The sequence below is a fragment of the Anabrus simplex genome, chromosome 1 (genome assembly GCF_040414725.1).
Source record: "Anabrus simplex isolate iqAnaSimp1 chromosome 1, ASM4041472v1, whole genome shotgun sequence".
In the NCBI taxonomy this organism is placed as follows: domain Eukaryota; kingdom Metazoa; phylum Arthropoda; class Insecta; order Orthoptera; family Tettigoniidae; genus Anabrus; species Anabrus simplex.
In genome coordinates, this window is record NC_090265.1 from 1,363,631,213 (window position 1) to 1,363,645,624 (window position 14,412).

At 39.6% G+C, this 14,412-nt stretch overlaps 1 protein-coding gene across 1 annotated transcript in view; it reads left to right on the forward strand.

Moving 5' to 3' along the window:
- The window catches only part of LOC136859064 (uncharacterized), a 792,234-nt gene that overhangs the window by 156,438 nt on the left and 621,384 nt on the right, over positions 1–14,412 (forward strand). The window contains exons 18-19 of the mRNA XM_068225768.1: positions 6,117–6,593; positions 12,524–12,682. Of these exons, the coding sequence (XP_068081869.1) occupies positions 6,117–6,593; positions 12,524–12,682 (636 nt within the window). The remainder of the gene's footprint in view (positions 1–6,116; positions 6,594–12,523; positions 12,683–14,412) is intronic.

Below are 14,412 nucleotides of genomic sequence, written 5' to 3' on the forward strand. Positions count from 1 at the left end.
CCACACTCGTCTGCGGTGACTATCACTGACAGAACAGAAGCGTGACTCATCGGAGAACACGACGTTCCGCCATTCCCTCATCCAAGTCGCTCTAGCCCGGCACCATGCCAGGCGTGCACGTCTACGCTGTGGAGTCAATGGTAGTCTTCTGAGCGGACGCCGGGAGTGCAGGCCCCTTCAACCAATCGACGGGAAATTGTTCTGTTCGATATTGGAACAGCCATGGTGTCTTGCACATGCTGAAGAATGGCGGTTGACGTGGCGTGCGGGGCTGCCACCGCTTGGCGGCGGATGCGCCGATCCTCGCGTGCTGACGTCACTCGGGCTGCGCTTGGACCCCTCGCACGTGCCACATGTCCCTACGCCAACCATCTTCGCCACAGGCGCTGCACCGTGGACACATCCCTATGGGTATCGGCTGCGATTTGACGAAGCGACCAACCTGCCCTTCTCAGCCCGATCACCATACCCCTCGTAAAGTCGTCTGTCTGCTGGAAATGCCTCCGTTGACGGCGGCCTGGCATTCTTAGCTATACACGTGTCCTGTGGCACACGACAACACGTTCTACAATGACTGTCGGCTGAGAAATCACGGTACGAAGTGGGCCATTCGCCAACGCCGTGTCCCATTTATCGTTCGCTACGTGCGCAGCACAGCGGCGCATTTTATATCATGAGCATACCTCAGTGACGTCAGTCTACCCTGCAATTGGCATAAAGTTCGGACCACTCCTTCTTGGTGTTGCATTTGCTCGGTCAGTCAGTGTATTTGTACATATTCCATACTAATCTCAAAACTTTTAACAGAAACTGACAAAATGATAAATTAGGCATATATACCCGGCACTCTCTGCTTCCGTATTCTATTCATTGGTGAGCGCGTTGTCTTGACCACGGTTAAGGCTGAATCCAAAATCTAGCAGGAATCTCCACCTGGAAGCTGTCGTGCACAGGAGAACTGAATTCCAAGCGTTGCTAAAGTTCAGGGTTTAACCGATTGTTCCAGACTCATGTGTTTCGCTTCTAGAATAGAATAATCCCATACCCTAGTTCCGGATCGCCTGAAACTGGGGAGAGAGCCTTCAGTTATTGCAATCCACTAGTTTGATACGTGCAATACGTTACCTTTGTTACAATTATTTATCTATTTGTCCATTATAGAACATATTTAAACCTACTGGTAATTATATCCATTCTATATGTTATCCCCACATTTTTGTTATTTTTTGTGTATTTTATTACCTTCCTAGTTATATCTGCTTGTATCTTCACATATTATTCTATCTCCACTATTAGATGTACATTCTGGTAGACTCATTATTATTTTACAGAATTTATTACTAATTACATCTAGTTATTTTTAAATCTTCTCCAATACTCCATACTTCTGATATCACTAGAGCATTTAAAATCTTTTTATGTGCTAAATAGAGCGGTTAACCCTTTCATTTTAGCTCGTCTTATTTGTTCGTTCCACATTCCATTTGATGTTATTATAATTCCTTTCTATTTTATTGACCACTTCAAGTTCTAAACCTTCTAACCACCATCTTTCATTTTTTATTTAATTTATTCCATTTCTTACAAACCATTACTTTTATTTTTAATGTTAATTTTCAAATTCCATTTCCTATATTTTCACCAGCTTTACTGATGCAGTTTTCCTTCCCGACTGATGTCAGGGATAGCAGAAGGATGTCGTCTGCGAAAATCAGGCCAGGAATTTCACTATTATTCAGCCATGGACTTGTCTTACCCTCCCCCCTTCATTATCCAAAATATTTTAACGAAGAGTATGAATAATTTCGATGATAATTTACATCCCTACTTAAATTCAATATTTGAGTGTATCTCTCCCACCGCTATGTCTTCCTTTACTAAACGTGCATATCACTTCCGCGTACAGATCTATATAGCCTTATAGCCTTAATAATTTTATTTGACAGCCCTATTCTAGCGAATTTGGCAGCGACAGCCTGTCCCCTGACCGAATCAAAACTTTTATTGTAGGTCTATACGTGTAATATGTAATGTACCACCTTTTCTTTTTCTATATTTATCAATACAATTTTAATTATAAATATGTTGTCGTGGCTCCTCATTCCTTTCCTGAAACCCGACTGGGTACACGGAGAGTATAGAGTAATCCTCCGCCCATTTCATAATTATTTTTGCTTATATCCCGGTATATATCTTACTAAGTGTATCCAACAAAGAAATACCCCTACATTATTTTCATTCAAATTGTTTCCCTTCCTTTTTATATATAGGGCATATTATTCCTTCTTGACTGAATCTTGGGATTTTCCTGCCGTAAAGAATTGTGTTAAATATCTTAGTTATTATTTCCATCATTTGTCTGTTATTGCACAGCTCTTTTAAGAATTCCTAAGTAATTTCACCAATAGCACTTGATTTACCCCTTTCCTTTTTTCATAGTACTTCATCCGTAGATATTGCATCGTCTAGTACGAAGATAGTGTTCTACATAAGTCTTAGTATACCGGTCTGACTTTAATTTATTTTACATTCATTCTTACCGCCTAGCAGTTCCTTAAAATACATTATCCGCTCTTCATTGCTTATATTTTCTTGTATGGTACTTTTGCTTTTCTACAAATTATGTTTATTCTGTTCCATACTTTATTAGTTTCGTTTTTTTACAATAACTATTTCGTAATTTTACCTCTTTGGTCTGTCAAGTCTTTCTATTTTCAATTCTTAAATCTTGTATTCCTTTCTAATCTACAGAAATCTATCCGTAGCTCGTAATATCCCTTACTTCTGTACGCCTTCAGTGCCCTTATCACATCTGGGTTGTTTTCCTCAAAATGGTCATTATACCACAGATTATGTTTTTGTCTTCCCTTCTCTTTCTTACAGCCATCTATTTCTATCGATAGTACAATACTTCTTAATGCTTTATCTGTGTTATTATTCTCTATCACGTTTTCAATACCTACCCTTAGAATTTCGGAAGCTTTTAATATATTATAATCGTCATGTGACAGAAGTATTGAATATTATCTCATTGCTGAGTAACGGATTTCTCTAATACTACGTCGTTTTCAAAAATGTGGTTTCCGATTTTATGATTCCTTAAAATGAATGTTGGTGAAGGTTGGGTTTGATATAATAGAATTTAATTGACTACTAGTACACTTATAGATCATATTTTACGCACACAAATATGAAATGTATAAGACATAATAACTGATCTGAGTGATCACAATTTATTAATCTTGGATATTAATATTACACACAAAATTAATACACAAACGAATTATGTAATACAACCTACAAAATACCATGTCCCATCTAAAGAAAAATACATGTCTCAAACACCATTAACTATAAATGATGATGATAGCTCTGATATCATAACAAATAAATAAATAAATTATTTTAAAGAAAGTACTGCTTTAGTTAAAAATGAAAGTTCAAATCTACTTCAGACATGTTAAATTTAATCAGACAAAAATTTTATATTATAAAATTAAAAGACAACAGATGAGATTTTGTATGGGATGTGGCTATATTTTACAGCAGTTAAATCAAGACTATAAAGACAAAGGTAACAGGGTTACTAAAATGAAAAGAGATCTAGAAAATAAATATTATATCAATAGGTTAAACAACACTAATTATCAGTGGAAAGTTATTAATAATTATTTAACAATTAGTAACCGTATTAATGAAGAAATACAATTGAAATAAATGATAAGTTCTTGACTGATTAAAGTCAAATTTCAACTATATTTAATGAAGATTTCACTGATATGAGTCTGTGTTTAGCTAAGAATATTCCTCAGTCTAAATACCTTCACCTTGATCCTGGCCCATAGGATTCCTTACCTTTATCCCTACTAATGAAAGTGAAATTTAAAAAAATAATGAATAATCTTTAAAACGGGTGTATTGTTGACTGTTTAGGTATTAGTAACACTCTTATATGGAGACCCTCTAAATTTATAATACCTCACATCACAAAATTAGTTAGCAAATCTCTGTCAGAGGGAAAAGTACCAGTTAAACTTAAAATAGTCAGATTTGTCTATAAAGGCATGTATAAATTTAATGTTTGTAGTTACAGACCAATTTCGGTATTACCTCCTTTATTTAAGATTTTACAAGAAGTGGTAAGAAAAGGTTTATCTGTTAGGTGGACATCGATTTGAAGAGTTTGGTTGGTGGCATAAATATTAAGTGCAGTGGATGAAAGATGCCTAACATTTTTCTTTGCAACCATAAGATCATGCTTCTTCCATCTATTCACGAACTGAACCACAATAGGTCTAGGCAGAGATTTATTTGATGCTGGAATTTAAAATGAAGCGAATTTATGCAACGATACCTGGTAAACAGTTTGTTTGTCAATAACTTTTTTTAGGTTTCTTGAAATGAAAGATATTTCTGAAGAAATTTCGGCCAACGCTAGGAGAGTTGGACCAAAGTTTCTGCCCGCAAAAACTCGCCTGCAGTAAGAAAATGGATAGACGTTGTTCAAAGAAAATACAGCAAGACAATATTCGCCTATATATCTATATAGCTACAGATATCATATATGATGTTGCGGCCAATGATAGTCATCTCTAAGTGAAATGTATCTGTAAGTGTATTTTGAAATGTTCTTCCTACTTTCATTATAGTGTAAACTGATATGTAAACGGTATGGGATAAGGGTCTAGTATCGTGTAGGCAAAGTGCAACAACTCGTAGTGGCATTGATTCCACAAGTGGAAGAAACATCTGTGGTGAGATACTGACCCATGCCGTTTAGATAGCAGTTTGCAGCTTCCTCCTATTTGTACGTAGCCAACGGCCGTAGCTGTGTTGAAACACCGGATCCCGTGAGATCTCCGAAGTTAAGCAACATTGGGCGTGGTCAGGAGTAGGATGGGTTGCCACGCGCTGTTGGTGGGGGTAAAGGAATGGAGGAGTGGAAAGGAACTGGCCACCCTACCGCACGTAAACTCCGGCTCACGAACACCTCTGCGGAGGTTCGGACCTACCTTCGGGCAGAATAACCCTTACCTACCTATTTGTACGTAGGTGCAGGATCTTGGGTATAAATGGGCCTCACCACCACGTCCTATAAATACTCGACAGGTTTCAGATCAGGCGAACGAGGTAGCTGCAGAAGTCATTGAAACTTCTCAGAAGGATCCACGAGCCAATGGTGGGCAACTTGGGCATTATCCTGCTGGAATATCTTATCTTTGTAGGGGTACTGGAAATCCATGAAGGGCTGTGAGTGTTCGTCAAGCAGTTCAACGTAGGAGTCACAGGTCAAGGACCTGTCAAGGTCAAGGATCCAGCCCATGCCACATGAACACACCTCACACATTTATGGTGCTACCACCAGCCTGTATGGTACCTTGATAACAACAGGGGTCCATAGCTTCACTGGACCTGCGCCGTATCCGAACCCTACCATCAGCTCAAAAAACAGGAAGAGTGACTCATCGGATCAATCTACATGTCGCCAGTGTTCCAGGGTCCAATTAGCAACGTCACACGCCCAGGTGTTGTTGTTGTGGTGTTAACAAGGCCACTATGGTAGGTCTTCTGCTTCAATATCTCACTGACGTTAAAGCACGCTGCACTGATCCGTTTGATATACGTCTAGTGCCTCCTGGGTTGAATGTGGATGTGATTTGAGCCAATGTGACTTGTTGGATGCCACGGACAATTCTATCCAAACACTGCTAATCGCGATCATTACGCATCCGTATTTAGCCACTGTGCTGTTCACCTCCCATGAGGTATTTCCGATACACACGAGGAATTTTAACTGTCCACAATTTCGATAATGGAATATTCCATCCATCTGGCCCCCACTACTACGCCCCGTTCGAAAGACGATAATTGCAATGGTAGAGAGTTAATTAGCAGTTTGAGAATGAGATACTTCACTTAATGAGCCTCTAATAGCAGGAAGTATGTAGCGAATTATCATCAGTTACATGGGCCAACGGAAAGATTTACCAACAGGGTTTCTTAAAATAGTATTACGAAATACATTTTACAATATATTTCCTACAACGCGAATAAAATTTCACATTATTTGTTAAATGTGTATACGCCTAATAACAATGTTTCTAATTCGCTTTCAGGAAAATGGTGCCCTTCTATTGTCTAAGAGCTGCGTATTACGTATTGGTTGTTTTTTGCTCGATTGCTATTACTATTGAAAACAATGGCATCTACCGCTTGCCGCTGGAAGTGAAGCCTACCAGCTACACCATTCATCTGATACCATACTTGGATGAAGAAGACTCTCAACGTGCATTTACTTTCGATGGTCATGTGTCCATCCTTGTTAAAGCAGAACATCCAGAGAAAACCATCACTCTCCACGCCAGAGACATAGAGCTGTATACTGCACCAAATTTAACTGAGGTTAATTCCGAACTTTCCGTTCCAGTAGTTGGTACTGGAATAGATAGATTAAGAGACTTTTTAGTTCTTGGACTGGCTAAGTCTCTGATAGTTGGAAGTATGTACCGTCTAAATATCAGTTACAAAGGCCAACTGTCGGACATACCAACAGGGTTTTATCGAAGTTCATATCTTGTAAACGGTCAGAAAAGGTGAGTAAAACTTCATAACAATGTTTCATTTTAGCCCTAAATCCAGCCATGAACTTCGTTCGTGGTGTGCACCTTACTGAGCACTCACGCTCTGTTTTACATACAAATGGTTAATTTCGCTGCACGATAAGACTGTGTAGAATCATTCTTCTTCTTCAGCTTCTTCTTCCATGTAACCTACCCTGTCTCCCTGACGTCGGTGATCATTACGGTGAGTGTGATATTCAGCAACACTATAAATTGTGGTCTACTCCTTTGTCACTGATCAGTACTACATTAGTTTACACTACGTAGTTGACTACCGGTTCAGTTGAAACCCAACTCTAATATTCCCTTTATGGAGCCTGATGACGTAATGGGTTCAGCGCCTGGCTAACAACTTCTTGTTGATGGTGATGATCAATATTTTCAGGGGCCAAGCATCGAGAACCTCGGCCCCTGCATCATGCATAGACCGACATGTCTGCAGAGAATTTTCATAAGCAGTTTTTTGGGAAGCCATATGTATCAACTGTTCGTCAGGAATTAAGTGGTTCACTTCTTTTAAATTATCGTGTATATCTGAGAAGAACTGTTTTTTCATTACCCACGTTAATTTGTATTGCATTTTCAATTAAAGTGAACAATTCGCACTACCTATTGAAGCAGTGTATAACAGGGAAGGAGAAAATTATTTTAATGGTGTATGGCTTCCGGGGAGGCTTGGTGCAGTGCTTTCGAATTGACGTCAATAGGCGTCCTGTGTGTCTATGCTCTTTTTTTTTTTTTTTTTGCTAGTTGCTTTACGTCGCACCGACACAGATAGGTCTTATGGCGACGATGGGACAGGAAAGGGCTAGGAGTGAGAAGGAAACGGCCGTGGCCTTAATTAAGGTACAGCCTGGTGTGAAAATGGGAAACCACGGAAAACCATCTTCAGGGCTGTCGACAGTGGGGTTTGAACCAACTATCTCCCGGATGTGAGCTCACAGTTGCGCGCTCCTAACCGCACGGCCAACTCGCCCGGTGTGTGTCTACGAGTGTAGGGCCCTACCTATGACGAATTCTAAAACTTACACACCCAGTCCCAGAGCCAGAGGAATTAATGTATTAAGTTTAAAATCTCCGGCCGGTCAGGAATCGAACCCGGGACCCCTTGGACCAAACGCGGGCATGCTTTTCTTCATATGAGCCTGCACCATGCTGGAGGAACAAGGGAAATAGCGTGACCGTGTCAGATTATGAAGTATCTTCAGAGGATAGTGCATAAAACCGGGAACGTTGGAGTGCGAAATGCAGCAATCATTGAATAGTTAAAAGTGGAGTTGACATTACGCACCATTCGAAAGCAAGCCGTAAAATGATAGTAGTAATAATATTAATAATAATAATCATTAAAATAATCGTATGATCTGAGGCAGCCTGTACAGGCGTTTTGATTTGGCACCATTTAGTCTGCCTGCATCTATATTTTGTAATTCTGTTTTAGTCAACCAGATGGCAGAGAAATGAATCTCTGTATGACAACTTGGCTAAGTTTTAATTAATATTGTCAGATAAACTCTAACTGTCCCATGAGAGAACTTCTCATACTTACATTGTACGACATGGAGTGCATAATAGAATTTTTCTGGTCTTCAAAAATCCCATCATCTTTGCCGAGTTTGAACCCACGTTCCTAGGGTGCGGAGGCTACACCCTAAAAGTGATCCACAGAAGGAGGTTTGAAGTTGGTATGAGCACATTTATTTATTTATTTAATCGTGTCAGAAACATACATTATACTTACAATAATAATAACAGGACAATAACAAATCTGGTACTATAATCATTAATCATTTCTGATGATGGCAGGTAACGATGTGATTTAAGCTCTCCATAAATACAAAATTAATTAAATGTGGTGTGACCAGTAAGCGGCTAATTTACATGTTTCCTTGGTAGCGTCCATCACAATCTGGAGATTGCAAGTAGTTGGACACAAGTTACAAACAAGGAGATGGCTCATTGTCTGTTCTTCACCACATTCACATAGAGTGGAGTCACAGACAAAACCCCACTTTCTCATGTTGGTCTTTGTTCTTCGAACTCCTGAACGCAACCTTTTGAGCGTCTTCCATGTTGACCAGCTTTCCTCGTGGCCTGGAGGAAGTCTTTCGGAAGGCGTCATCCATCCTGCAAGGTGGCTGGATCTGGAACGCCATGAATTCACTCTGAAGCTCGATGGTGATTCAGTGAGGCTTTCAGTTGTATGGAGAAAGCTTTTCCTTGATTTGAGCCGTTGGGTTGCTGGATGGTACCCATATAAAGTATGGGTCGTCAGGTTCAGTGCTTTAGATTTCTCCAGTCTGGATGCACACTCACGGTGGATATCTGGAGGTGGGATACCTGATAGACAACAAACTTTATCAAGTGGTGTAGATCTGATGATGATGCTTGTTGTTTAAAGGGGCCTAACATCGAGGTCATCGGCCCCGGTGTAGATCTCAAACATCCTGTAATGAGTCTGCAGGTTTAATTTAAGGCGACATCCACTTGATTAGCATTACTAGATCTACACCAGACAGGGCAGGCGTATTCTGCTGCTGAATAACAGAGGGCTATTGCTGATGTTCTTAAAAGGAGAGGATGCGTCCCCCAGGTTGAAGCCGATAATTTCGAGATAATGTTGTTCCTTGCAAATACCTTCCTTTTGGTATTCAGACAGTGTGTTCTATAGGTTAGTGCTAGATATTTGGGAGTGAAGCAGTGTTCTAATATTTCACCTTCCCAAATCACTCGCAATTTTCTCGTTGTCTGTCGATTTTTTAGGTGGAAGGCACAGACTTGTGTTTTTGATGGGTTTGGTTTTAGTTGGTTCTCTTGGTAATAACCACTTAGAATTTGTAGAGCATGGGAGAGCTTCTCTTCAACTAGTTCAAACGTTTCCTCTTGAGCTGCCAGAGCGACATCGTCTGCATAAATAAAGCTCTTTGTCGCTTGTGGGCGAGGCTGATCATTGGTGTAGATGTCGAAAAGTATAGGTGCCAGCACACTCCCTCGTGGAAGGTCATTCTTTAAGTTCCTCCATCTACTCCTCTGGTCTTGGAATTCAACAAAATACCTTCTGTTCTGTAGAAAGCACTCAATCATTTGGGTGAGTTTATAGTCCTTAGTTATACTGCGCATTTTACGAAGCAGTATATGGTGATTAACTCTATCGTAGGCTGATGTCAAGTCAACAAAAACTACTCCACTGACTTTGTTGTTTTCATAGCCGTCTTCTAGATATTGTGTGAGGTGCAGTATTTGGGAAGTACAACTTTTCCCTGGTCGAAAGCCGGCTTGTTCTGGTATGAGTAATGGGCCTCTCACTTTAGATAGTCTGTCCAGAATCATTCTTTCTAAGATTTTGTATAAATGGCACAACAAAGAGATTGGTCGGTAGTTCTTCGAATCACCTGCGTTCTTGCCAGGTTTGAGTATTGCTATAACTCTTGCTTTTCTCCACAGTTTAGGAATTTTGCAATATTTGATGCAGCACATTAAAGGAATGGACGACGAAAGGAAGGTGTTTGAGGCTCGAGAAAAGGCCGTCCGAGGAAGGAATGGATCGTGTACGTTGAAGAAATGGCAGAGAGGAAATGATAGACTACAACAAGGTAGACAGCTCACCTACGACGGGAATAAGCCGCGCTGAGTTTCTTAAAATAAGAAAGAAAATGCTACTCTCTAGGGACCTGTGGAAAACGTCACCATTATTCCCAGAAAAAACTTTTATTTGCAGAAGATGAAAATTACTGTGCAATTTACGGTTCACTTCTATTTCATAAGCAGACTTACACACTTTGACTTAACCTTTTAAATATCGAAGGTTGACGGCACAAAATGTCCTACCAAAGAAGGATGTATTGTGCTTTCTGGAAATGTACTGATATACATTATGCGACATGGCTGCATTGTACATCAATGGTTCGGGGCTTGGAGCATTGATTTTAATAATATTATGTACGTTGTCAGCAAGTTTCCCGAAATCTATGAGATTGGGTGTCATGATGCCTAAACGTTTTACCAACATACACCTAAATAAATGCTCAATATTTAGACGAAGTTGACTAATACCTACCGTTATTTGCTAATAAGGCCAGTATTACGCCTTTCTAAATTTGGTTACAAAATACGGGTCTTTTTCCTGAACATGGAAGAAGTTCCACGGTCTTGGAGTGTACCGCCAGCAAATCAGCATTGCGAATGAGTTTAGAAATTGTCTTTGCAAGCCCAATGCCAAGGAGACAGAAGAGATAGGAAAGAAGAGAGGAGGAAAATGTCCGCTTAGTTTTCATTTTTCCATTAAGATAATTTTCTATAGCCATTTCTATTGATTACATATTGGGCCGATTGCAGAAACGATGACTAGCTTTTAATATTTAGACAACATCTACCTGAACAACGTGTAAATCGAGCACGATCTTCCATTGCATAAACAATTTTCATCCGGCGTTTAACTAGACATCGTTTTAAGTTTCAATATTGGTTTTAAAATGGACATAGAGATATCTTTCATGCAACTCTTTGCTTGTCGCAACCAATGATATTCGTCGGTGCGTGCGCCGAACGCCAGTCAGCTGTTTGCCTTCATACACATTACTGAAATATGGTTAAGCATGGGCATGGCTTGGCCAAAGATAAGAACATCGCTTTCGGTGGAAATTAAATTTCATAATACTATCGACACTAAAGCGACACGCCACCGTACGGGGAAGTACAGCTTTGATTATAGCGTTATTACGGTGAGTTTAATCTACTCGTAAATAGCTTCGACGAAGGGAAGATGAAACAATAGTAATGTGTAACCGAATGTGTTGTACGGGCCATATAGATGTAGCTTGCATTCTGGAGAGCGCAGGTTAGAAACGCATCATCGGCAGCCCTGAAGACTACTTTCCTTAGTTTCCCTACTTTTAGACCAGGCAAATACTAGGGCTCTTATTATGGCCACGTATCTTCTTCATCAGTCCTCCTCTTTAATGAATAATCACCACCATCACTACCACTTGCCTTTTCCTATCTCATAGTTGCCGAAAACTTATGTGAATTAGCGCGACGATAAACCACATATAACCTACTTTTAATTTCTCACTATTATGTGTGTTTACTTAGCAGTAAATATAAGTGAATCCCTCCCGGTGGATGTATGTGCCAGCCCTCTGACGATTTGCACAAGTAATTCTGACATGTATGTAGTCGAAGTGACCTGTAATTCCATGGAAATTACCCCATGAATAATAAAATTAATCGGGTGCCAAGAATTGTGTTCAAGTTGACAGTTACCGGACCGTCCTTTTGTCAGTCCCAAGAAACAAGTCTCTTGCAAAGCGAAATCTTATTTTAAGCTCTACCTCCCCGTACATTTCAAAGAAATTGCTGCGATTTCGCAACGGGAGACCCACAGAGAGACCGTCGGACTAACCTTTCTTCCCGGAATCGTCTCAACGTGATAATACAAATTACATGTTTCATGGTACATAACCTCTGATTGTGATTCACTCATCTCGTTTGAGGTTAAATAGTGTTCTCGGCAGTGTTTAAACATGGCCGGTTGAACATCGGTTTTAGACAGTGTCTAAGTGATAAATAACATCTCTGCAATGCGGCAGCCATACTTAGGGATTGTTTAACCGTAGACATCATCTAAGCACTGTTTCTGCAATCGCCCAATGCTTTTCATATATTATAATCGTCATGTGACAGAAGTATTGAATATTATCTCATTGCTGAGTAACGGATTACTCTAATATTACGTCGTTATCAAAAATGTGGTTTCCGATATTTCCTTCAAATTAATGTTGGTGAAAGTTGGGTTTGATATTTTATTATTTCATTGTTGGATACTTAATACCTAATTGAATTTAAAATTATGTGTTTAGGTGCTGTGAATCTAGATTAAATTTTTAGATACAGTAATGTTTCAGGTGGCTTGCAACTACACACTTCGAGCCTATCAGCGCTCGGATGGCCTTTCCTTGCTTCGACGAGCCAGCACTGAAAGCAACATTTAATATCACCATAGCGAGACTACCAGAGATGCATGCCATTTCAAATATGCCACTGGAGAAAACCGTAGGACCCATGTAAGTCTCCGCGTCGTAAGTTGCAACCATATGAAAAGAGATACCATATAATGAACATTATCAGCAATATTATGGTCAAGAGTAGGTACTGATTATATTTCATGTATGAGCATTTACTAGTTTGAAAACCGCAAGTGGTTCTTGAACTTCGCGGAATGAGGAGGGATGATACTGCGTGAGGTCAGAGTTCATCCGTCACTCTTTTTTTTTAAAACTGTGGCTTTCTGTCTCTTTCAACCAATACAGCCATTCTCTACTTGTATTTTCTTATACCATACATGTTAATGAGTTACGTTTATATGATACTAGCTGATGTACACGTGCTTCCCTATGGAATTTTACGTTTTATACAGAATTCTCGGTTAGGTAGTATACACGTTGTGAATAAGATAGTATTAAATTACATAGCTCTTAACGTTGCCATAGAAGCACGACGGGGAAGTCACGAAACATCTTTTTAATGTGAAGACTAAGTTAGGGAATTTTCATTGTAATGGTAGGCTATCTTGCCTACCATCAGTCACAATCAATTTTAGGAATTTTCACCTGCCTTTTTTACATCCCAGATAGACAGCCTTAATGGTTTTTCCATCTGAAATCAACATAGGTAATTACAATGACGCCAGTAAGAATGCAATGGTATCTTATGAAACACTCCATCAAATGAAAAACCACACATTTTCTCACTTCTAACGAACAGTATTGCGCTACCGGTCTAACAGTCCAAATTTCCAGAGCTGGAATGACCAGGCCGCAAACAGCCGTGAACACTCCTCTGCCATTATTCCGTTAAATGTGCACACTGCTCATTCCGATCAGTGCCTCAAAGTGGGGGCCATGATGAATCAGTGTGTTACGTACCAGAAGAATCAGAAAATGTATGAAGCACAGGAATCGTATGCTAGAGAAGAAAGTTATCTAACTGCCCTTCTATTTCCCGCCAATATTCAGGCAGGCTGTTGTACTCGGTAAGCAGCTGTAATCCCATCTATCGGAGATGAGTGACAGCATAAGAGACAAAGAACATCACAACAAACAACGGTCAACATAATGTTCTTATTGATCAATTGTATGAGCTTTCGATATTGCAGGCTTTCGCATTTAGTTTTCTTCCGACTCTGAAATACCACTCTTATCATACAGTAGTAGGCACGGTAAAACTGAATAAAACATAAATGATCGGAAATTGCATTCTCTATAAATTCCGTTACGTAGTACTTTTCGATAGGACCAATAACATAGGTACTGTATTTAAAAATTAAATTTTAGACGCCAAGGTGAATTAAATTGTTTATAGCTTAGACTGTAGTTTCTTATTCCCCGACACTCTATACCGATTTTCATTAAATTTTGTTTACCTATTTTCTTGTGGCTCAGCGTTGACATGGACTTAGTAACAAAAATACAAATTCATGAATATTTCTGTTATTATAGCCGGTACGGTAAAAATGTATAAGGCATAAAGGATCGAAAATGTAATTCTATATAACTTTAGTTATGCAGTATTTATCGATAGGACTACTAATAACATAAATATTTGAGAATTAAATTTTAGGCCTTCCCCTAAAATAAAACTATTTGCATCCTAGATTGTAGTGGCTCAATCCCCGACTTTTCATACCGATTTTCATTAAATTCTCTTCAGCCGTTTTCTCGTGATGCGTGTACATACACACATACAGACAGACAAACAGACAGACTGACAGACAGACAGCCAGATAGACAAACAG